The sequence below is a fragment of the Prinia subflava genome, chromosome 10, assembly GCF_021018805.1.
Source record: "Prinia subflava isolate CZ2003 ecotype Zambia chromosome 10, Cam_Psub_1.2, whole genome shotgun sequence".
NCBI lineage: Eukaryota > Metazoa > Chordata > Aves > Passeriformes > Cisticolidae > Prinia > Prinia subflava.
Genome location: NC_086256.1, coordinates 14875992 through 14900031, shown reverse-complemented (window position 1 = coordinate 14900031; position 24040 = coordinate 14875992). Strand labels below are relative to the sequence as shown.

The window sequence follows — 24040 nt, the reverse complement described above, 5'->3', positions numbered from 1 at the left end:
GTCCTCAGAATCCAGCCAGAATCTCCCCTAGCACATTATAACACATTTTACTGGCTTGAGCAGAGTCAAACACAGCCGTCTCCTCAAATGGCTGGCTGGTGAGCTCCAGCAGCCCCTGCACGAGGCCGGGCTCACCATCTGTGTTCCTCCCAACGTCCGAAGCCCCTGCACAACTGCCAGCCCTTTGAAAAGCCAGCCTGTTTTTCTGATTGATTCACTTTTTAATGAACTGGGAAAGCCTGTGAACTTAAACCCTGACACCTCCACCTCCCTGCCTTCCTAGCCATCCCTGCAGCAATGTACTGATTATATTTCAAGTTATTATGGGATTAATACAGCTGCCCCCGGTGCCTCTTTCCCCTGAACTTCATCAATAAAAGTTGTGTCCTAGTCTTACTCTGGTTAGTTCAGATTCTTCCTGAATCTCTCCCTGTAACCTGTGACGTGTCAGCAAGGCTGTATCAGCCCTTCAAAGCTGCCAACACTGCTGATGTTTAAAACTTACTTGTGTCACGGCCTTGCATAAGCTTTGTGTATTTAAGAGGACATCTTGAGCTTTGCTGTGCACCGCATCAGCTCTCTAAGTGGGTAGCACATACTTAGCAGTATTGAAAATAATGAAATAAGATAATCCACCAAAAAACTTAAATAGATTGTGCCAGTGTCATCTTTCTTTGAATTCACAGTAGAGCTATAAAAAAGTACTTTATGCAGGCAAGTTCAACAGAAGAAAAAAAATAAGATGGGGGGGCAAAAATCCTGCACCCAGCAGAGTCCGGTTTTTCACCAACAGCATTTCTTTATACAGTACAAGCTTTAGGCTTACTTTTCTTGGTGGTTTATAGGTTGGGGTTTTTTCCCTCTCCAAGAATACTATTTCCTAAAAACATCATTAAAAATGTAATTAACTGGCTTATTCTTTGGAATGTCTGCAGTTGTTTACAGAAGAATTGCCACACAAGCTGCCACCTTCGACTGTGTTGAAGCAGGGAGTGATGTTCTTGTTTACAACAGTGCATCAATTTCACAATATATTTAGTTTTGGTACAAGTTACATATAAAATTCTTACTGAGTTTAATGTTGCATCAAATAACACATATAGTAAGTGAGTAGGATTTATCACTGGCTGTAATGTCGTTGTACATATTCAAAATATATACTGTGAATGATAGATACACGTGCACATGCAAACAAAATGGAAATATATTTAGTTTAAGAAATGATGAATTGTGCTTGCTTTCATTGTTCTCATTTTGTACGTAGGAGAATGGAGATGGAGCACATCCATGGAAATGTGGCTGGTTGGGATGGCATGTGTGAAGCAGCACAGTCACCGAGGAGCAGGCTGGAGAGGAAACAGCACCTCTGTACCCACGGCATGAGACCGGGGGCCCTCAGGAGCCAGCACCCCTGGGGTTGGTGGGACACAAACAAACCCCGTGGAGTCCCAAGGGGCTCCCACGAAGCATAAAATATCTATCCAGGTAAAACCCTTCCCCCAAGATGTTTTATTCAGGCTTGTTTTTTAGAAAGAAGTGGTAATTTTCCCCTTTAAATTCTGTTTTCTTTCCCCCCCCACCCCCCCGTTTGGTCTCTCCCATAAACACAGAGGCCAGAAGGCTATGCTTAAATAATTCATCTACAAATTTGCAATATCTTTTTGAACTATAGCAATTAAACGGAAAATAGAAAAATCAGCTCAGCATCCTGTTTGGATGTAATTAAAGGTATAATCTGTTCCATTTGAATACTTCAGTGCTTACCCTTCTTAAAACAACAAATAAGAATAGTAGCTCATTTGCAATATGCTTTTTTTTTTCAAGTCAGCTAAAAAGACTAACTGATGAAGCAAGAATAATAATTTTTAAATGTGGCATAAGCACAAAAATACCAACTACAGCTTTCAAATGATTGCTGCAGATCTCAAGTGTGATGAGAGTTCAGTAACAAGGGGTATAAGCTTTATGGCAAAACACTGAAGTCTTCCACTATTTGGTATCAGCATCTCGATATGGCTGATATAATTACCTATCAAATGCATCAGTGGAATGAATATCAGACAATATCCAAAAATATGTAAGTGGGATACATATCAGCTCAGTCTTTTAGGAGCTGTTTGATCTTAATGTTTTTTTCTCAGAATAAAAGGCAAATACTGCATTCGTTGCCCCTTTGTTTTCTATAAGCAGCTGAAGATTTTACTGCATAATAAAGTTAGCCTATTAATGGCTGGCTTATGAGTTTTAGCTGGATTTTTACCCTCCTACTGGACATTTCTTCTCTGCTCAAAGAAATTGAAGTCAGGTGTAAAGTTAATATCTGCCTTGTTCATTTATTCATATTGTAAGCAATCAAGATTTCCCCAAATCACAGGGCAATCTCTTGCCTTTCGAGAATTAATATAGGCCCCGTTCTCTCAACTTAGTTTAACAAAACAACTGGCATAGGTTCAATGGAAGAAATGATTATTCTGAGAGGTTATGGTGAACCACAGAAGTTGTTAGCGAGAACCTTGCCCGTAAAATCCCCGAAGAGGAAAAGTATATGGATATTTCAAAATGTAATTAACAGCATATTCCAACAATGTGGGAAAGAAACATCATCTGATCCAGCTGCAGAGGTGTCTGACTGCACAGGGAGAGCTCTGGCTCGCTCAGCAGCCACCACGAGGAGCAAAGGACATGCTGGGCACCAGAGGGGACCCCTCAGCAGTGCTGGGGCAGGCTCTGGCTGTGGGGGCTCCTTTCATGCTGCCCAGCACAGCAGCTTCCTCACGGGCAGCTTCACTGCAGCCAGCACCCAATCAGGAAGAACAACTTCTTTCAAAATGTCCATTTTCTCTCCATTTACTCTCTCAAAAAAAAAAAAGTCTTTTGGGGCAGGCATGTCTCGAGCCTAATTTTGATCTTAATGCTACAGTTTGTAGGATTGTTTCAACAAAATTGTTGAGGCTTTTTGTTTTGATTTTGGTTTTTTAAAGTTAAATACATAGCAGCCAATAAAACAATTCTGAAAAGCAAAACATTTTATTTTTTTAACATTTTGATAATTAAAAATAAAAGCAATTTTCAAGCTTCAGCGTTTGTAAGCTCAGGTGAATAATGAGGCAGAGAACTGATTGAAGACGAAATGATCTCAAAAATGTAAGAGCAGTGTTACACAGGGGAACACAACAGCACAGTGGTCTACAAGGTCTCCATTATGACGATGAATATGAGAGAACTTTCAGCTTACATTTGCTGAAAGTTAGCGCCTATTAAAATCTCCAGCCTTGCTGGGGTGCATGCTGTGCTGTTTGAAAGGCCAGGCCCTTTTCAGGACTGGTCGTTCAGGGCCTTCAGTGGCCAAGCTGCAGGTGAGCAGGGTGAAAAACGCCCCCGGTGAGCCACCCCAGTACCCCCTACACCCTCGTGCCTCCCCCGCTGACCTGTGCAGCCTCCCGCACGCCAGAAACATTTCTGGGAGCTTAATGCTAGAACTACGGTTAAACTGCACAACAGCAGAACTCATTAAAAATACCCACAGAGGAAGAAAAAATTCCTCAACACAGTAGCGTCTGTCTCCAGTAAACAGGGCTCTTTTCAGGCCTTGGGCTCAGACACAGGACCACTCTAGCAGGGTGAATGAATTACTGTCAGCCGGGCCATTTGCACTCGGGTTTAAGCACAGGCATTTTACCTGCCGTTTGCCAGGAGCCAGGGCTGCTCAGGTGGCGTTTGTCATCCATGTGTCACCTGAGCACCAAACCTGCCGCAGTTTCCCCAGCAGCAGTCACCCACCCCATGCTCACACTGCAGGACCCAGCAGCAATCACCCCCACCAGAAACATCTCTCAGAGACAAGAATCTGGGCCTAAATGAAGCAATGCTTATCTCATGCATGCCACAGGTGTGATGTCATCCCCTCTGGCAGAGGAACCAGGATGTCTACAGCCTCCACTCTACAAAAATGCAGGAACTGAAGTTAACATGTCTCAGACTTGGTTAAAATATGGTGATAATTAAAAAACAAAATTACCACCACAAAGTTAATTCCTCTCTGAGTTCTTACAAACAAGTTTGTAATTTGCACCAAAAATTTACATTTCAGATTTCACGTCAACCAGGAATGGCACAAGCTTGGCCAGGGACTCCAGGCAGTGGCTGGTGGGTTCTGTGAAGCCTCGGGGCAAGAGCACTGTGGCTCCCCAGGAACATCACAAGCAAATAGCTGCCAGCTAACCCCAGGTGCACACAGGTAAGCCCGTGGGATTGCTTTAAACTCCCATCCCTTGTAAGAGCGTGAAAATGATCACTGTGTCAGATAAACTGCTTTTTTTTTAAAAAAAAACCCAAACAAAACAAACCAAACTTATAAGGTAATTGATTGCTTTCTTCTAGTCTTTTATTAGTTATGATTAAGGAGCTATAGTAGCCCTGTTTACACAGTCTAACAAGTCAGGACCTGCAGAACGTTATTGGCTTGGGGCCCACAACTTGCCGTCCATTCTCAACAGAATCAATCTGGAGCTGAAAACATCCCCGCAGGAAGTGTACACATCCCTGCTTCTACAGGAACAGAAACAGCAATAACTTCAGGTCCTGTAAGCTGCAAGTTCAGCTCACAGAGATCAGCCCTGGCTTGTCATCGCTCTCAGCATGCTGGGGATGAGATCAGAGCACCTCGCCAAGGACTCCTGCTCCAGCTTGACAAGGGACAGAGGTGAGCGTGTTACACCTCACTGCCACCCGCCCCTCCAGCTGCAGAAGGGAATCGAGGGCCCCCCTGTTTAACATGCACTCACAGCACTGCCAATCTAAAATGGCTGATCAGTAATACTTTAATTGCAGTTTCATAGAAACAAATTGCTATTTAATTGCAATAAGCTTGTCTGTGGCTTAGCTGGACTGACAATAGGCATACACCTGGAAGTAACAGTAACAAGCAGCAACAAGGGTTATCTGGTACTGCAGGTACACGAGTGTCAGGCAGTGCCATCAAACCCAGAACACAATTTCACACCGATTAAATGTAATACTTAAAAAATGTATATACATAAATTCCCTAATCTCAATTTGATTATTTTAATAGAGCTGTTCAGAATAGATACTTGCAAAAAGCTGCACACTTCACATATAACTACCAGCAAAATACTTTGGTGGAAGATTTAAATTGAAGTGATCTTTTGAAATCACAGAATGAGGTTGTAAAAGACCTGTGAGATCATCGAGTTGAATTGAACACCACCGTGTCAAGCAGACTGTGGCACTCAGTGCCATGTCCAGTCTTTCCCTAAACACCTCCAGGAGCGGTGACTCCACCGCCTCGACAGCACTGCATACTCTGCCAGTATGTGAGTATGGGGGTTTTAGTGTTTACCCTAATGTCAGGTGATGCAAGTTTTATCACTGTTAACTAACAGGGAAAAAGGGAGACAAACTCAGTGTGGTTAATATTCTGAAGGTGTGACTTAATTTCATAGGCTTCATTTTGTTAAGACATTCTCATTTTATATTTCATAAGATACTGCATAACCTGTTAAAATATTTAAAGATAAATCATGTAGGACTGAAAAGACAGTATCTTGTTGCAAACAGAATTTGGTTTGGAAAAGCTTAATGTCCCACTGCCTGCCAGGATGCGTAAATCTCATAACTAGACAGCTGGATAGGTAAAAACATTAAACCCATTTAGAGGGCAATCTTTTTACAAAATTGTTTCATTAATAAGAGTGACAATTTATATGATTGAGATGTTTAGATGCAGTATAGACAGAGCATTTTATCCAGGTTCATGAGGATGATTTCAGATTAGTAGTATTTCCTTTGATTCTTTTTTTAACAGCATTCATTTTTGAAAGTAAGGGAAGCTCTTACTGAATGATTATTTGACTTTTCAGCAGCACTAAATGCAAAGAGTGTATTTCAGCCTCAGTGCAGCAAATACACGTGATAAAAGGTGAACACATATGTGTTTTTCTTTAGAGATCTCCTTAAAAAGAAGTTATTTTTCTTATAAAGAAAAATTTAAGTGTATCCAGTAGCCTTCTGCCCACACCTACCATCCCCATTACAGCCTGTTTCATTGTGTGAAATGCCTCTGGTTTCAAGAAAGTGTTTTACCTAAAGCAAGAATACTACTTAAATATGTTCTATTGTATATTCATAGCTCCATTAGTCCTCCTGCAATTTAGCACATCAAAGCAAAGGCTTCATCACTTGCATGTGGATTATGCTAACATGAGTGACATTTGTAATCTTATAGGTCTGCAACTTAAGAAATGCTTTTAAAGTAAGCTATTAAATAGGTAGCTGTGCTTTACAAATGAGTCATATAATAGTTTATTTAAAGCTGTTAATGAACTTCAACCTCTACATCACTAAATGCAATACTACATTACTTACTAGAAGTTATTAGCTATCTTCTTAGCACTTCTAGGTTATATTGGACAACCAAAAATCTGTACATGTTAGATTTAAACACTGTACCTTGAGTGCTTATACTGAAAGAATATAAAAAGATGTCGACAGTCTAACTAATACTTGAATTCTATATTCATATGACTGCTAGTGTCTTTTCAAAGATATTGAAGCAGCACAATTTGCAGGACTCTGAAGACTTTAATGCCAGATCAAAAAGCTTAGAAACTTATTTAAAATACCCACAAGTGCATTTAATTAAAAGTTATACATAGTGTCAGTCATTTATGTTGTGTTTTACGTTATGCAAGTAGTCTTTTGTCTTTACTGTCTGATACTGTACGTGGCTACATTTTCTTTTCTCTGAAAGAGCTTCTTCCTCAAGCACTGAAGTGTTAAAAGAAATTCTGCCCTCCAATATACTAGAGGTCACGAAGTAAAATCTGAAACAAAAATATCTGCTCTTGGTTGTTTAGACAGATAAATCTATAAATCAGCTTTTTGTGTATTGGCATCACAACAAAAATAAGTCAAGCTCACTCCATAACCAAGCAGCGGAGCAGTGAACACCTTCTCAAAAAACGAATTAAAATAATGATGTGTTGTGAATGTATTAGTTTCCTATAAAAGTAGAGTATTTCTTGATATTGATTTGCTTTGGATTGCAGCGAAGGTAGATTCGTTGCTTGCAGCTTCCTGACTGAAGTATACAGTGGACAGCCACAGATCCATGTTAGTATGCTGGCTAAAAACATGAGAAGTCAGATTTTTTTGTTTTTCTCAAAAGTATTCCGCACAGATCTACCACAAAACAGCTGATGGGAAAATTGTGCAGAATGAAGTTGTTCCCTTTCTAAGCTTCGAAGCTCTGCTGCTTTACGGGGAGGTGGTTTTTGTTTGTTTGCTTTCAGAGAACAGATCACATTTTGAGATCAGCTGGTTCTCAGAAACAGCCCAGGAAGCAGGTTTTTCTTTCCTTAAGATTATCAGCATTGAAAAGTTAAAGTCTCTTACCCCAGCAAACACAACTTTATGTTGTTCAGATGAGAATAGCTATTGTATTCCTTTTCATGAACACTCAATTCTAGTGCTCAGCATGAGGTTCAGACCTTTCATTGGCTTTTATTTTTTTGACCTCTTATGGTATATTCATATCCTCTTATGCTTGCATGCTCAGAGACACAGGCACGTCCTTAACACAGAAGGAACTGGAAAGAAAGAGACCACAGTACCTCTGTGTGTGCTGTAATTCACTGCAAGAGGAATTATAATGTACTTGCTGTAACCAGAATTAAGAATCTCCATTAAAATATATATCATTTTGAAGTAGTACTTGTTATCCCTTGCCACAAGTAACACAGTAAGTAGTTTAGCAGAGTCTTTCCTGGTATAAGACAAAAAATCCGAACCAAAACCCTACTTTTAAAGGTAACTGACAATGAAGGTAACGACTATGAAAGATGGAAGTTGCAGAATGTTCTGAATATAATTTAAAAAAAAGCAAAGCTTCTAAAACCCATACTCAGTTTTGTTTTACTTTTTATTATTTAAATACACCATACTAGAGCAAATGTCTCTGAAAATATCACAAATAAAAGATTTTTCTTCATTCAGCAAATTAGAAGTAGGTGAAAATTTCTACACAGTAGCTGCTATGAGCCTGACTTTTTTTTTTTTTTTTGCCATGGGAAGTAGCAACATTAGGACAAAAACACTTACATGCATACATACATTGTATTTTACAGAGATACAATAAAAGTGTTTGTGATAGAATATCACAAAAGCCACATCTTTATCTCATGTTCAGTTTGATTGAAACACATTTCCTTACAACACTTAAATATACAAAGAGCAAATAGAATGTTGTTAAGGTAAAACACAGGGTACAAACTGGCCAGTGCCCTGCTAATTGTTAATGAGGGTAGAAAGCAGATTTCAATGCTTTTAATTAGCTTCATTAGTCATCTTCCCCACCCGCCCCCCCCAAGATGTCCTCCGGTGGATCTTTTTTCATTTTCTCTACAGTCTCCCATTAGCCCAGGTTCATGGAGTCCTTAATGTTCATATTCAGTCATTTTAATACACCAATAAATGTGGGAAGGGCAATCAAGAATAAAGAAGGTGCAATGGTATGGAGCTGGCATTGATGCTAGCTACAAAGGTGACTTGTCTACTTGGAGACATGGGATCCATCTGTGATGAACAAAATTTGAGATGAAGGCACGCATTCTGCATTACTCTGACCTTTTAGCAGACCTGTAAGAAATAAAAATGGGTATCTTAGCTAAATTTGAGATAGGAAACTACAACATGACTGCTTTTGTTTTTCCCTATTCACTAATCTCTTTTTTATTAGACTACTTTCCAACTGTGACTTGATTAAGGCTTTCTGCACTGTCCATTCATACTGCTAACGTTTCAACTTTAAATAGCAAAAAGCAAACATTTTTTCAGTTTCACTACTAAAGAAAGCAGACATGGAAAAAAAGAGACTACAACAAGAAATAAGTGTACTTTCTGGTAACAAATCATGCAGTGAATAAGGTGGTTTTTCTGGGCCCCGTCTGAAAGGGAAGAACCATTATGCCATGCCTTTGAAGGAGCGAGTAATATGATCTTGTAATTGGAAGAAATAGTGTGTAAAGCAAATATGAAGTACAGCCAATATCCTCCCAAGGCAACTTTGGTTAATATGCTGCATTGCACAAGAGCTAAATATAGATATTTCAGGATTCTCCCCTCCCATTTAAATTCCTCATCTGCTACGTTAGTTAATGTTACATAAACATTTTAATATATGAAGTCAAACATGTGCTTTCATACTGGTGTTAATGAATTGTGATAATTAAAAGTGTCTAACTCAATAAAAATCTAAACTTTCATGGATAAAATAGGAATGATCATCCATAGTCTTCAAATACAATCTATTTGCAATTACCAAAATGAAATAATATATATTAGATTTTTATGGCTTTTAAATGACATTTTGCTCTTCCCAGGAAGTTCTTTTTTCACCCTTTCTCTAAGTTACTAAAAGCCCGAGGTCTATTAGTAACTGCAACCCCCCACTTTCAAGCTAATTAAAGTAGTAGAGGCTTGGAGGTTTAATTCCCCAGAGCCGAAGCTCAGTGTGAGAAAGGTAATTTGTCTGTCCAGAACAAAGATTAGGGAGCAGCCAGCAAGCATATTTAATAAATGAGCATCAAATATCTTCTACTATGGACACAGACAACACCAATTATGTAACTACAAGGGAATTGTTGAGTGATGTGTAAACTAGAGGATTTTTAAGATCTTCTCTAAGAGATGTAACTCATACTTTATTTAAAATTATAGAAGCTGAAGACAAGCATTTGTTACAACATTGCCAACCCGTGGAAAACTTACACTTTTAGTAGGTGGTAATACTGTTGCAAACAAGAAATACTACAGGAATACTACCAGTACAAAAAAAAAAAAAAAAACGGAGAGAATTCTTGACAATACAACCCCTCCAAATGAACTGGCACACAGAACATCACAAACTAACTTTGCACTCTGCAGGCAAGCAGTACTGAGTTTAGAGAAAAAAACAGGGGGGTTTAAACTACAGGGCAGGTGATGGGAAGTTATAATTTACATGTGTGAATTGCCTCAGGGAGGCAAAAGGCAAGAATGGCAAACATCCCTGCATTAGCCTCCTTTAAAAAAAAACAAAACAAGTTTTTAAACGAAGTTATGCCATGCAACCTTTCCTGCCTGCACTGGTCACCTGTAAACTGCAGGGACACAAGAGTAAGTTCGTAATTGTCACCTTCATATGCACAACAAAAATGTGGTTTAATGCTGGGAGTGTCTCAATCTCTTTGGTTAAATTAAAAAAAACAAACCTGTATTCTGCTGTCTCTGTAATCTCTAGTGACAGAATAACATGGACAGTGATCTGTAATGTTTAATAAAAAGTATCTGGTACAGCCAATTCTGTTACACTGGAAGAATATTTTTCATCAGTGCCCCTAAAACATGCAGCTTTCTGGAAAACATCTCTGATGTTAAAATCTTTAGACTGTTAAAAAGGCAAAATATAAAACATAACTCTCTTAGCAACTGCCCCTATAGCTTCCGAAGTTCCCAAAACCTGACAAATACATGAATTATCAACTTGAGTGCTTGAGCTCAAGCGCTCCTCTTTAATTGTGTTTGGTTTCTGGTGTTTCGGCACTCTGCAATTCCCTTTGAAAACCAGTAGGAGAAGTTATAACAATTTCTAGAGAGATTGTATTATAAAGAAAAAACCCCTCAGACTAAGTGTCCCCTCAACCTTCTCCCCACCAGCTGCTCATCTGCCTCAGCTCTGGCCACAGCAGTCAGTGAGAGCAGCTAACAAAAACCTGCTCTCACCACCCTCCTTGCGTTTGGCTCCCACCAGCACCTGCAGTCACAAGCTCTGCAAGCCCAGTCCTGTTTCACTTCTCTTTCCCATGTTCTATGTTCCTCATCATGTCTGCTGCTTTTATTGCAACTAAATCATTTTTATGTTTTGCTAAAGCAGAGAAAGAAACTGATAAAACTAAATGACAATTTAGACACCTATTTGAAGTTACATTAAACTTTACATTCGGAGAAGACAAGTGGATAAACCACTCTCAGAATGGTAAACCTTTTACTGCAGTGTATAAAGATGAATGGTTTTACCTATATTTTGAAATGGGATACCTATAAATATTCATTTAACAGAATCACTGCTAGCTAGTCTATATTACAGATTTGTTTCATTAAAATTCACAACAGTATAAATCTATGAATCTTTAACTGTATTTGTACTTCCTTGAGAAGAGGCTGCACATTCTCTTCCAATCTTAATTATCTTTGTTCTGCCTAACTATGTAGCATTTTTGTACTCAATTCTCTCATCACCCCGATTGACAAATTAAGTAAATAAAAAAGGTCCATGCTTTATTTTGATGTAATTACATTCACAGTATAAGACTTGAAAGAATACTTAAAATTAATCAGTAAATTTATGCACAGAAAAAAAAAAAAGCAAATACAGATATTGAAATGTAGCAACACAACCAAAAAAAAAAAGTCACGTAAATTAAAGAACAGTTTCTGTTTTCTCAGACATATTTCTCCCACTGACTAGAAGCACTACAAAATATACTGTACCCTACAGAATAGATCAGCCCGGGATTTGTCCCAGATTTTTTTTTTTAATATTATGAATTCCTACTTGCAGATAAATGTTATTTTTTGTGATCCTTGCAGACATTAATGAAGTTCCTATTGTAAATCTATAAAGAATTACCAACTGAAGTGTGCACTTTTTGTTTCATTGCAATAACTCAGTGCTGTGTGATTGCCTGGGTTAATGATGAAAAAGTCAAATATACTATCAGAGCTGATGGAAAAATCTATCACCAATCTGAAATTAAAATTCATCTGTGGTCAATAAGATTTAATATCCATGCAAGTGGCGCTGTAAAGAGTAAATGAATCAATGTCATCAATACATAATCAGTATGAAATATGATGTGAATAAAATTATGTGCAAGAGTCATACATCCACTCTTTTCTGGACCAGGGTGGAATGAACAGTCTCTTAACTCAAGGTTGACAGTAATTGTTACAAATTAGGCACAGCAGTTATCAAAATGCACTCACTTGCATAGCTTTAGGACTGATTAAGAAGATTAAAATACATCTAAAACTATCTAGTTTCAGAGTTACAAGACAACTGTTGATCAGATTTTTCTTTCCTTCTTCTTCACTCTATGATCTGTACAGTCATTATTTACTCATTTAGCTAGAAACCAAAACCATCAACCACAGAGATACACAATCTCTAGTTGAGCTATTAGTGTTATGGAACAGTAAGAAAATAGGACTTTGGTTTTAAAATCTGAGTTATGACACACAAAACAGGCAAGAAAATACTTCTGAAAGAGCACCCCAGCATGCTTCCTCAACTAAAATCTTAATATTAAAATGAAATACATTAGATTAGTCCAGGAACCTTCTCTTCATAAGACATTTATTTCCATATTAAAGGACCTAATTGTCCTCCCTCAGAAACCTGCTCTCTTATAGCCCTTAATTTCAAGATTATAAAATAAAATACTTCTGTTTCTCAAAAGTCTGTATTAATGTACGCTCTCCATTTTGCTTAGTACATCAGGAGTTCAACACCTGTACAGATGCACGTGCCCAACCCAAAATAAACTGACTCACCCTAAATGTCATATTTAAAAGGTTACTATTTTCTCCCCACACCTTGTGCCTAAATAACTTCAGGTAAGTTCAGCTACTTAAAGGTCTCTTTGCAGGGGTAGGGAATGTCCACTATTAGAATGAAAAGAAATTGATCTTCATTTAGCTCTAAGAAAGCTTATTAGTAATTGTGGAGTATTCACCTTCTGGTCTGGCAGTAGTGGATTACTCTGAAGTGAATTCAAATGGCCGTTGATGAGAGCTGTAGGTCTATCATGTTCACAAAATAAACTGCCATTGATGTAGTGAAACCGATCTCCGGGGACCAGGCGATTCCGGCAGGTAGAGCATGTAAAACACTGGGAGAGGAGAGAGACAGCAAGTGAAACTACAGCACAAATTAACTATGCTGCAGGTTGGAAAATTACACTTCAGAGACTGCACGTGCAGCTGAGCTATGGAGCTGCCTGGTTTCTGGTACCTCCAAATATGGCATTAGTCTTACCTGTTGGGACTACGCAGGACATAACTCAAGCAGAGTTTTACCGATGACGAGGGAACAAAGCTACGCACTAAGGAAAGCTTTATAATAGACACCCCTTCTCCTAGTTACTATTGTACATTTCGTTCATTAGCAGATGCAGGTTTTACACTAAAGAGGCATCGCAGTACTACTCTGCTGCTAAAAATTAAAGTACACAGAAAAAACCCTCACCTTAAGATGATAGACATTGCCCTGTGCCCTCATGACCAGCTCACTAGCAGGAATGGACTGTCCACAGGCACTGCAAGCACCACTATTTCCAAATAACCTGAAACAGAGGTGATGATCGTGAATAATTTAATACACAGAAGGCTCTAGGCATTTTTGCACATCACTGCCATGGTTTATTACACAACTATTTTAGACTTCTGACCCCCGTCTTCCAACTTGCTTATGTTTCATAATACGAAAAAGTATATTTTTGTGTAACAACTGGTAGCTTCACCTTACCTTGGATGTGGTTACACAGGATTTAATCAGAAATATTGACTTACACCTCTAGAAACACAAACAATTCTGTACTACACACATTTTATCAGATTACTGGGTTCATCATAAAAAAAAGATACAATTCATGACTGGAGTTTAAATGCATTGTGTCCTTGAAATTATATGAAGAACTCTTTTGTACTTTAATCATATCTTGAGATATGAGTCATCAAAAGGGTTAAGAGGATTTGATTGTATATCTAAGAAGACATCATGCTCAGTGTATTGAAACTCCAGTAAACCTCCATCAGTGCAGAGTTTCCATTAGAAACTCTCTGCTATCCAGGTTGATATATAATGTGTATGGGTTAACCTTTTCAATCATGGTGTCAACACTTTAGATTTGCCTCTGCTCATCTCTTTCATCCTAACCTTCTCTCTCTCTTGATAATGAAATGCTTGCTCCAACTTCCCTCTATCTGCTCCTGAGTCCACAATTTAGATTACTTCATCTCTGCTAGCAACAAACTGAATGAAATTTCGATTTGAGCAGAAAGTAATTTACCGGGATCTGGACCCATTTGTCATCATATCTCTCTGGGTGTTTGCTGTATCACTGCAGTTTTCCTATGCAATCAAATGAGACCACAACATCTGCCATTGGGGGGGGCACACGCAGTGGGGGGAGGGGGATAGGCAGAAGAGTGGTGAAGAAAAATATATACATAATTCTTCAAATCCATTTAAAGGCACAAGGCATCGATTCAAAATATAATACAGTAATGATTATTGAGTTCTACTTTTACAGGCGGCCTTAGCTAGAATTAGAAAAACCTTTATTTGCTTTCGCGCGAGTCTCTAATAGACACAAATATTTATAAAGACTACCACAATTCATTTTGCAGTAAAAAAGAAAACTGAACTAGCTGGCAGGGTCACAGACCCACTTTTCTGCACGATGTAAAACATAGTGATAGGATTTACAAATTAGCGTATTGGTGTCATAATAAATATTAATATTTGCATCCCCTTCCTGTCCAAATAAAGTAATAAAATTCTGTTTGTGTCAACCTAGGACACGCATTACAACAGAATCCCCGTAATCTGAATGATTGCAGTGTGCCTCTGTATAAAAATAATTGCTTTGAATTTTCAGAATCTGAGCTTGCAGAGGAGGCTTGTCATGTTCAAACTACTAATTTGCTGTCGCCACTTTATTGAAAATAGCCTGTAAGTTGTTATTAAATGTATCGACTGAACGACAGAGAGAGTAGTAAAACTGCCCCTTAAGATGGCTTTTAATAGGAAGCTGAGAAACAAATTTTGCAGCAGCATCGATTTGAAGAGTTCAATCAAAACTCCATTTCAAAACTAATTAGTCTGAGATCCACGACACATTGACACGTTCTTGCAGAATCACAGCGGTTACAAAGGGAAAGCTGAACTAATACATTGTCAGGACCTCCCGCCAAAGGGGCTAAACTGTCTGGAAACGAAAGGTCCATCACTGAGGCACCTTCCAAACCAGGACCAGGTCTGAACAGCTACATGATACACCCAGGTTACTCCTGAAGCACTGCAATCCGCATTTTTCCTCCTCCATCGTCTCTGGTAATGAAGTTGGCACTAGAGACAGTGCACGGGGAGGGCTGTGAGAGGAGGCAGAAAGGCACTGCTGCATTTCTAGAGCAAAGAGCCAACAGTCCAGAGTAGGGGGCCAGCAGGGGCATTGCTGGGTAGGAGGGCAGAGATGGACAGGTGATGTCAGTTGTTCAGGAGAATCTGAACAAATCACAACCCCCTTCTTCCCCTTGGACAATTGCACCACCCAACTGAAAACACAGCTTTCAAAATGCTGATCTCATTGCACTGCTTGTCTTGCATTAAGCATTCATTGGTTATACTATTCTCTCTGAACCAGAGTGGTCCCACACCTTGAATGTCTGAATTCTAATAAACAGTCAAACTAATCCCAAGCTTTCCACACATCTTAAGTCTTCCCCAGGCACATTCCCAGAACAACTCTACTTTGGGAAGTCACTTCAGCTAAATCTTCTGCTAAAATAGCTAAAAATTACTTACAAACTCAGAACACCTTTCTGCTGCTTATTATTATTTACCAAGAAAATTAAACTTATTTTTCCTTTTCTACTGTTATGAATGGTTTTGCTCTGTAATGCCATTAACAGGAAAAGGTTTTATCTTTTAAAAAATGTTATTTCTCCTTACCAGAAAAGGAAGTCTTCCACATTAACTATTCTTTACTGAAAAAGTTGTTTTGCATGGTTTCTGGGAAGCTGGAGAGCTAATTATCTAACCAGGGGGACTGTCCAGGACAGTATTTGATTTAAAAGGCTTGAGGCTTTAGGTGCTCAATTAAGTAGCTATCGGTCTCAGACTGGACTTTAATGGGCTCTTTTCTCTTTAACTGCAGCAATGGGTAGAGATACCCCAGGTCAGGCTAATTAAAGCCAGGGGACTCTTTAATTGTGATGACAGAATTGGTTTCAGTTTCCTCTTTGGGTCCTCAGTCCAAGAAGGTCATTAATATTTCAACATTTGGGCAATGCAATCAATCACAAACATCAAGAGGTTCCCTGTACGGACAAGGCAGCTCTTCTACACTTAGCAGCATTTTACTGAGCCACCTTAAATTAACTACTGTGTGGTTCCAACACAGCATTCCCCGCACCCCCACATGCTTGCAGGCTTTTTTTGTTAGTGGGGTTTTTATTCGGAACTTTCTGTAGGAGAGTGGGAATGAAAGCAGCAAGAAATCTTCTCAACCCCGTTTCCCATCTTGCTGCTCAAAATTCAGCATCAGCAGAAACACGTCTCTAGCAACTTGTACCAACAAAGTAAGGTTCCACTGCTTTCCAAAATCATGGAGACAAATTTAAGCACTCTGATTCTTGCACGACATGGTGCACATTTGTGTCTACATACATACATCCAAGCCCTAGCAAAGAGAAATGCACATCAAGACCTACTGATCCAGAAGGAATCAGTGTTTTTGTACATTCCTCACATTTAATCTAAATTCTGCACCAGCTATATTAAATGTAACAAAGAAAGGCAACACAGAAATTACGCCTCAAGCCAAGTCCATTAAAGGTACTTCAGAATAACTAGAGACCAAGCACCTTAAAAGCACCAGAAGCTATTGATACTTAAAAGGGGGGCTGTGCATAATGGCAAGTGCTGCATTAGAGAAGAGGAAGAAAAAAAAAGGGAAAAAAAAAAAAAAACCAGCCAAATTACGCTTGGTTAATTCAGAGTAACAGATCTGCCCCCAAGTGAATTGGAGGCCTTGAATTAATTCTGTTATGACAAATCAAGATAAACGTTCCCCCTAAATTGCATGCGATTTAATTAATTTTTGAGATCCTGTTTTTTTTTTTTTTTCCTAGCTAATAGTTCACATGCTCCTGTGCTGTCATTGTGCTTGAGTGGGCAGACTTCAAAGTGATATTAAATAACCAACTATTAGATTTACCTAGCACGTCCTATTGGAAAAGTGCCATTTAATTACCTAGCCTGTTCAATTAAAGGGACAGCATTCCCTGAATATAGCAGCTTGCCGCTGATTACCAGGGAAATGAACTGGCTGCCCGCGGCCCCTCCCCGGCCGCGGCCGCCCCCGCCCCGGGCCGCGCTGCGCGGAGCGGCCCCGCGAGGGGCGCCGGGCGCTGCCCCTTTAAGAGGCGCCCGGGCAGTCTCCCCCTCTCCCCCTTCCCCACCACTCCCTGCTCTCTCTTAGAGGCCAATTTTGTTAATTAAATGTTTTGTTTGCGACGCGGCTCTCATTCATTTCGGACACGTCATTCCGAGCAGATCTAAGCCAGCGACCAGATCTCATTAGATAAAACCTATCAGAACTAAGAGAAAATGGAGGAGACACTAATTAAAGCTTTTAATTGTGCGGATTCGCTGCCACGCTGCTGCTTTATCTGGCATCTCAAGGTTGGGAGGGCTGCGCTCCGCTCCCCTCCCTGAGCGCCCTGCTCGCCGTGGGGAGGGAAGGGAGCGGACCGGGGTTTTCACCTCCCTCTTTTCCCAGGAACCTTGGCCTTCAATGAAGGCAGCTGTAGCTCTACGGCCAGGGGTTTTTTGGTTTTTGGAGGGGAGAGGGAGGGAAAGGGGAGTGTTGTGTTGTTTAAGCAACAACAACAACAAAACCCCACATATGCAGCCTCAGACCGCTAAAAAGCTCATTAATAAATGGCCCTGTGGTCTTGGCCCGAAGGAGTCGGGTCCCCTTCACCTGGCGCCTGCAGGGCAGATCAATCCTCTTCCCACTTTGCCAGCCGTGCCCAGCACCGGCTGAGAGCGGGCCCTGCCTCTTGCCTGGGGAAGAGAACGCGCCACCACAAAGGCCCGCCGGAAAATTAACAGGGGAGAAGGATGGCAGAGGGAACCAGAGAGAGTCAGTGGCATTGCCTCCACAACCAAACGTGACCATCTCAAACACAAGAAGGGCAAGGGCTTTGCTCATGCCAGCGTGACCCAAGAGGAGCCTGCGAAGTCCATTTCCAGCGGGAAAGCTCCAAGTTAACTCAGCCCGGGCAGCACCAGGCCATCCTACCCCACCTTGAGTGTACAGTGTCCAGTTCAAGTTTCAGAAAGCATCTGCCAGAGTTATTTTTGCAAGTCAAATTACACAGATCTAAAGAGAAGTCAGGCGATAGGACAAGGAGATCAATTCAAACTCCTCATCTGATAAAGCATCCTATTCATAATTGCCTACATTAAAATAAACGAGTATTAATTTTTGGCAACACAAAACCAGAGGACAGCGATAAGCTTGCCTGAACTTGCCTCTGGGACACAGTGGACACATCTTCTCTTTTTAATTAGTAGCAATCAGACATGAGGGTTTGTTTGATGGTGTTGGTCGAGTGATGAATCTGTACTATTCAGTGCATCTTAACAGTAGAGTCAATTTTTCCACTTCAAACGAGAGACTTTCCTTACACCGTTCTGCTCTATTTAATTACTATTCTGCCAGGCTTAGGCTTGTTGCTGAGGATGACGACCAAAAAGCACCATTAACCCCCCACAACGTGCTGATTTTTCAGCATTTCTCTCTAAAAGTACCTCTAAAACTAGCAAAGCTAAGGCTTCAGTTCCTCAGCCATACCACAGGACCCGCTTCATGTACTTCACTACGCGAAGCCAAGGCCCGCACTGGGTCAGAGACTGCACTATCAGAGTCACCAAATCTTAACTCCATCCTCCAGACTAAGGAGTTCTGGGCACAATCCGCATCTTCTCAAACCTAAGTTTTACAATATAAGCAAACTTGTAACATTTGATGGCTGCTTTTGGTAGGGTGTTTTTTCCTCCTTCAGAAAATATTAAAATAAGTGGAACTTCTTGGCCATCAGAAAGAAGGGAAATCCTGGCTTAACTCTTGACATTTACTGTTAATGAGGAGCCAGAAGCATTTAAACAGAACACAATTTGTTTTAACTAAGCATTTCTGTGATGCTGGGAAGGTATGGGGCTTTTTTGTTGTTTTTTTTAATTACTGAATGTTGAAACAGAACACCTCCTTGAAGCATTCATGTGCATCAGTCTATCAAACCATTTACTCAAATTAAATGTGTAATCCTTCAAAATGCCTCCTTTTAAATTAATGAGTTTAAGTAGCTTGAGTTCACCTGAAAAGATCGTACAGGCACCTGACCTCATGAATTCTTTCTATTAATTACATTGGAAACTTGTTGGAAGGGATACTCTGCATAATCTTACTGCACCCCAACAGATGCCAGATTAGTGAGGCCCCTACCCAAATCTGTGAAATTTAAAGCAAACAGCTTCAAAAGAGGAAGAGATAAGAAATAAAGGGCAAGAGCATATAGCTCCTCTGCTATCTCCTGCATTGTCTATCCTGGAAGTTAAGAGAAATATCAGTTCAAAGCTTCTCTACAACAATGCTGAGACAAACATCATACCGCTGGTTTTTGCTATAAGTAGAATCCGTAGCCCTCCAACTGATGGTTAATCAGCTCTTTCACAAGGAGAACAGAGAATGAGTCATTCTGTTTCCACTCAAAGGAGTTTAAAGGTGCTTATGTAAATATCATAATTAATCAGATACTAAAGGCAGGCATTTCATTATTTAGCACCTCTGCCACAGCCTTATTTAAGCTCTACGATTTTAACATTTACTGCTCAGATATGCACACTTCTCCTTCAACACTACAACAAAGCAGATTAATTTAGCCTCTCTGATTGCTGTTTATTTTTAGTTAGGACTTGTTTTGTGCTGACAAACCACTTTAAAGTTACAGTCGTCGCTCAGCCCCCCCACTCTTTCCTCCACTTGGCAGTCGCAACTCGCCCTGGGCTAGGCGCTAACATCCGCACCCGCACGTCTCTCCCTCCTAATGAAGGAGCCATCCTCAGCCAGCCCACCCCTCTGCCCTGCGGACACCCACCACGAGAAATAAAGGGAGGGGAAGAGAAAAATGGAGAAAAGGCAGCGAAGAGGGGGGAAAGCTGTCCTCACCAGCCTGGCCGTCGCCTCACCTGATGTAGTCGTTTCTGCAGAGAATCATCCCGCTCTTGGTGTAGCAGGAGGTGCCGATGTCGCCCAGCTGGGCCTGGCAGCAGGAGCACTTGAGGCAGCGGCTGTGCCAGTAGCTGTCCATGGCGTAGAGCAGGAAGCGGTCGGCGATCTTCCCCCCGCAGCCGGCGCACCTCTTCCAGGAGAGGGAGCCCGCCGTGACCGGGGGCGGCTGCGCGCTGCCGCCGGGGTTCACCATGGCCTGCGCGGAGAGAGGGGCGGGGGCGGTCAGCGCCGGGCCGGGCCCTGCGGGGCAGCGCGGCCGGGCCGCGGGCAGGGGCGCGGCCGCAGCTGGCGGGAGCGGGGCGAGCGCGGCCCGCCGCCCCCCCGCTCCGGGCTTGTGCAGCTGCAGCTCGCAAGTCAGGAACAGTCCCGGGGTTTGTTTTGCTTATGAAAAAAGTGTGTGAAGAGTGGAGGGAAAAAAAAAAAAAAAAGTTGTGAAACTGGTTTTTCAGTCTAGGAGAGGCTCCGTAGGCTCGGGGCGGCAACGAGGGGCTCCGGACCGGCCCTCGAGGCCTTGGGATTTTATTTTTTGTAGTTTTATTTTTTGAGAACTAAAAGCACCCAGAGAAAACACTCCAGATTGAGGACGTTGGCCCGAATAATAGATCATTGAACTTTAGGACGCCTGTTAACTTCCTACACAAACATACTCAACTTTTGTCTCGCTAATCTGCCCTTGATCAGCAGTTTAAATGCTAAAGCTTTGTTACTAAAAAAAAAAAAAAAAAAAAAAAGAAAAAGTTTACCGACCCTAGGAAAGCAGCAGAGTAATGAAGTGCATCGCTCCGGCTGCGGCTACTCTGGCCGCCCCCGAAACTGCTACTAAGGGCATTTTTCACTTTCTAATAAATGCTTTATGCAAGCAGGACAACCGAGAGATAATATAGGAATCAATTCATAAAGCTTACTCTAAACCGATTAATTTGTTGCCTTCAATCCAGGGTCCAATAAACTCCCGGTGTTCCTCTAGTCACTTATACTATAAAAAGATCAAGTTATTTACTGCCAATTAAGCAGCATGTTTTGTCTTTGTCCTTTGTAAGCCGTATGTGCTCATGCCGAGGCATCTGGCTATCTGCTAAGGACCTTCAGACTGATACGTCCAGAGCAGCGAGGACGAACTTTTCCTGCCACTGGCCCAACTCGGCTGCAGGAGGAGAACTGAGGCCGATTTAAACACACATTTCCTCAGAAAGAGTACCTGGAGGTATGTCCAGTGACCGCACAATAAACCAGGAGAACTGCACCAATTAAGCTGTAACAAAAACCCCGAGACTTTGGAAAGAAAACCACTCTAAAAGCCATTAGCATTGCATTTATCCGAACGCATCGCGTACCTTTATGTAAATTGATTTCTGATGCATTTGTTCAAGGAATTGCCTTTTGTTACAGTTTCCAGCTACAGCCTAATGAATCTGCATTTCCTGCTCCGAGTCTTTAAACCGTTTTCCTATGCCTTAAATCACTTTGTATTTCTTAAAAGAAAGAAAAAGGCTCCATGCCACCACCTTAACCTGTCTTTGTCGAAGACTAATATGTATAAATATAAAATGGGAAACGTTACACTGAGAAAACCATCCAGTAACCCCATTAAGCTAAAGCTCTTAAGGACAAGCAATACCTTAATGCTGATTAAATCTAAAAAGATGAATCAAGAGGACTGACCAGAAAGTGACTCCCTTGATAACTAAGGACGGGCCCTCATCAAGTTTCATTTAGAGTTGGGGGGGGGGAAGCTTTTAACTTAAATAGGCTTACTCTAGTAATTACAGAGCCAAGCAATTTAGGTCCTGGGATAGGAGTCAGTGAAATAGAAAGCAGAGCTACAAGCTAGAGGCAAAATATCCCCTTTTAACAGCGTCTCTGGTGCTTTTTTAATGGAGACCAAGGGAGGGACAAGCGGAGAGCTGGAAATTTGTAGTACAAAAATGGATGCTTAATTCATGTCTTGGTTTTAATTAGGTGATTCACCGAATTTCTCCTGGATTGAAACAAAAGACTGTGTGGGGGGCAGGACGGGAAACGGAGAGGAGAAAAATAGAGAGCTCACTTTGATCTTTTCTGCCACTGTTTCAGAACAGTGTTTACTACGGGGGAAGCGGGTGCCCCAGCCTCCCCCCACCCACCCCCCCGTCCCCTCCATTCACAGCCGAGGCAGGCAGAGCCCTTTCCCGGCGGCAGCTGGGAAGGGGGGTAAGGGAAGGCGCTCCGGAGGCCGCCAGGCTTTGTACGGGGGCCCGCGACAATGCCCGGGGCCCGCGGCGCCCCGCTCCGCGCCCCTCCGCCCGGCGGCAGCGGGACGGCGGCGGCGGGAGGGCACCGCGCACACAACGCTGCGAAACGCGGGGGAGCGACCGGCACTTCTTACCTGCTTCCCCTCTATATTGCAAAAGGCCGGGGAGCGCCGCTCGGGGTGCCTGGAGAGGTCTTCTTGCAAAGAAACAAGCACAGCGCTCGCCCTCTCGCCGGCTGGAGGGAGCCCCCCGCCCGGCAAGGGGCAGCCCAGGCTGGAAAAATATAGATATTGCTATGAGAGGCGTCTGCCCGGGTCCTTCCTCCAGCTCCCGCTTCCCGGGAGGGGAGCTGCAGAGCTCGGTCCCCGCCGCTGAGCCGCACACGCAGGGCGCCGCCGCCGCTCGCTGCTGCAATCGCCGGGCAAGTTTGGCAATGTGGCTTCACTTTGTGCCGCTTCCCCCGCGCTCCCCCACCTCCGCCCCCTCTCCGGGCTGCGGCGGCTCCCGAGCCTCCCGCGGCGCGGAGCCGGCCGGCCGCGGCCCGCCGGAGCGCCTCAGCGGAGCGGGCGGGAGCCGGCGAGTTTGAGCGGGGCCGGGCGCGGAGCTGCTGCCGGGATCCTGCGGCGGCGGCGGCGCTGGCGGGGCGCGGGGGGCGGCCCTTGTGCCCGTCTAAGCGTGAGGCTGCAAGTGCGTGTGTGCCCGCACGGTGCGCGTGTGCCCGCTGCCCTCACACATGTGTTACTGACAGAGCAGAATCCCAACTACACTCCGGCTCGGCGCCCCCGTCAGCCCGCCGCAGCCAATCCGCCCCCGGCTTGTTCAGGCGGAATAATAAAACCTGCCAATCCCCGGGAAGACAAAGGAATGAGTGAGAGGGGAGGAAAAAAAAAAAAAAAAAGAGAGAGAGAGAGAGGAAGGGAGGGGGCGAGGAGGAGGAGGAGGGGAATGGAGAGGAAGGAGGGAGTCAGGTGGGCAGCGCTGGCCGCGCCGTCCGCCCGGGCGCTGAGGGAGGCGCGCGGCCGTGAGGGCACCGTCCGCCCCGCCCCGCCCGCCAGCTCCCGGCCACCAGTTGAGAAACTTGGCGGCGAGGGGTCGTCCCGGCTGTGTCCGAGGGCAGGCCCGCTCTGCCTGGGGGGAGACGTCCCTCGGAGCCTTCCCGGCCGCTGGGCGCTTCCCCCGCCGGGCCGCGGGAGGCGCCGAGGGGAGGCGCGGCCGCCGCAGGCGCTGCTTGCCGCCTTCGTGGCGCCCCCCGCTGTCCGCGGCCGCGTCCGGCCGCAGTGCCCTCACCCCGTCCGGGGGTCCCGCGGGCGAGGTGAGAGGCGGCGACGGGCCGTGCCCGGCTGGCCCTGCGGCGCAGGGGCCGTGTCGAGCCGCCGACTGTCACGCGTTCCCCGCGGAGCTGCGCTGCGCCGCTCAGGCGGGGCCCGCGGTGGCCGCCCCAGTGGAGGTTTCGGTGGGTAAGGAGCCGTAGTTGGCGGCACCGCTCGTCAGCAGGGCAGGCAGCTGCATTTCTGAGGGAGAAGCCCTGGGATGACGGCAAATCGAAAGAAGTGATGCCTAGTGGGGACGCTTAGGACTGTGAAAAACCCGCTACGTATTAACCGCACGCCTGTGAGGCCTAAGTGCAGCAGCCAGGCTAAGCACAGCCGCGCACCGCTGAACAGACCCCCG

The 24040-nt window shown here is 43.2% G+C and overlaps 1 protein-coding gene and 1 long non-coding RNA gene across 6 annotated transcripts in view; one reads left to right on the top strand and one right to left on the bottom strand.

Moving 5' to 3' along the window:
• LOC134555645 (uncharacterized) overlaps window positions 1-8120 on the top strand; it is a 278752-nt gene extending 270632 nt beyond the window's left edge. For all 5 annotated transcript variants that reach the window (XR_010081466.1, XR_010081465.1, XR_010081464.1 and 2 more), the window contains 3 exons: window positions 1265-1485; window positions 4091-4237; window positions 4497-8120. This is a non-coding gene — a long non-coding RNA (uncharacterized LOC134555645). The remainder of the gene's footprint in view (window positions 1-1264; window positions 1486-4090; window positions 4238-4496) is intronic.
• LMO4 (LIM domain only 4) lies at window positions 7922-22637 on the bottom strand. The gene is made up of 5 exons (XM_063407449.1): window positions 22504-22637; window positions 20096-20334; window positions 13304-13400; window positions 12792-12947; window positions 7922-8655 (listed from the first exon to the last, which is right to left on the bottom strand). Exons 2-5 carry the CDS (start codon window positions 20329-20331, stop codon window positions 8647-8649), a joined length of 498 nt encoding a protein of 165 aa, XP_063263519.1. The 5' UTR covers window positions 20332-20334; window positions 22504-22637; the 3' UTR covers window positions 7922-8646.
• Window positions 22638-24040: the final 1403 nt, after the last annotated feature.

What these genes read in the sequence shown, in the direction of transcription:
- LMO4 (XM_063407449.1), bottom strand. Translation starts at nt 20,331, where the DNA reads ATGGTGAACCCCGGCGGCAGCGCGCAGCCGCCCCCGGTCACGGCGGGC. An exon ending in TGCAGAAACGACTACATCAG is followed by an intron (nt 13,401 to 20,095) that starts GTGAGGCGACGG and finishes CCTCTGTTTCAG; the next exon opens with GTTATTTGGAAATAGTGGTG. An exon ending in GCAATGTCTATCATCTTAAG is followed by an intron (nt 12,948 to 13,303) that starts GTGAGGGTTTTT and finishes CTCCTCTCCCAG; the next exon opens with TGTTTTACATGCTCTACCTG.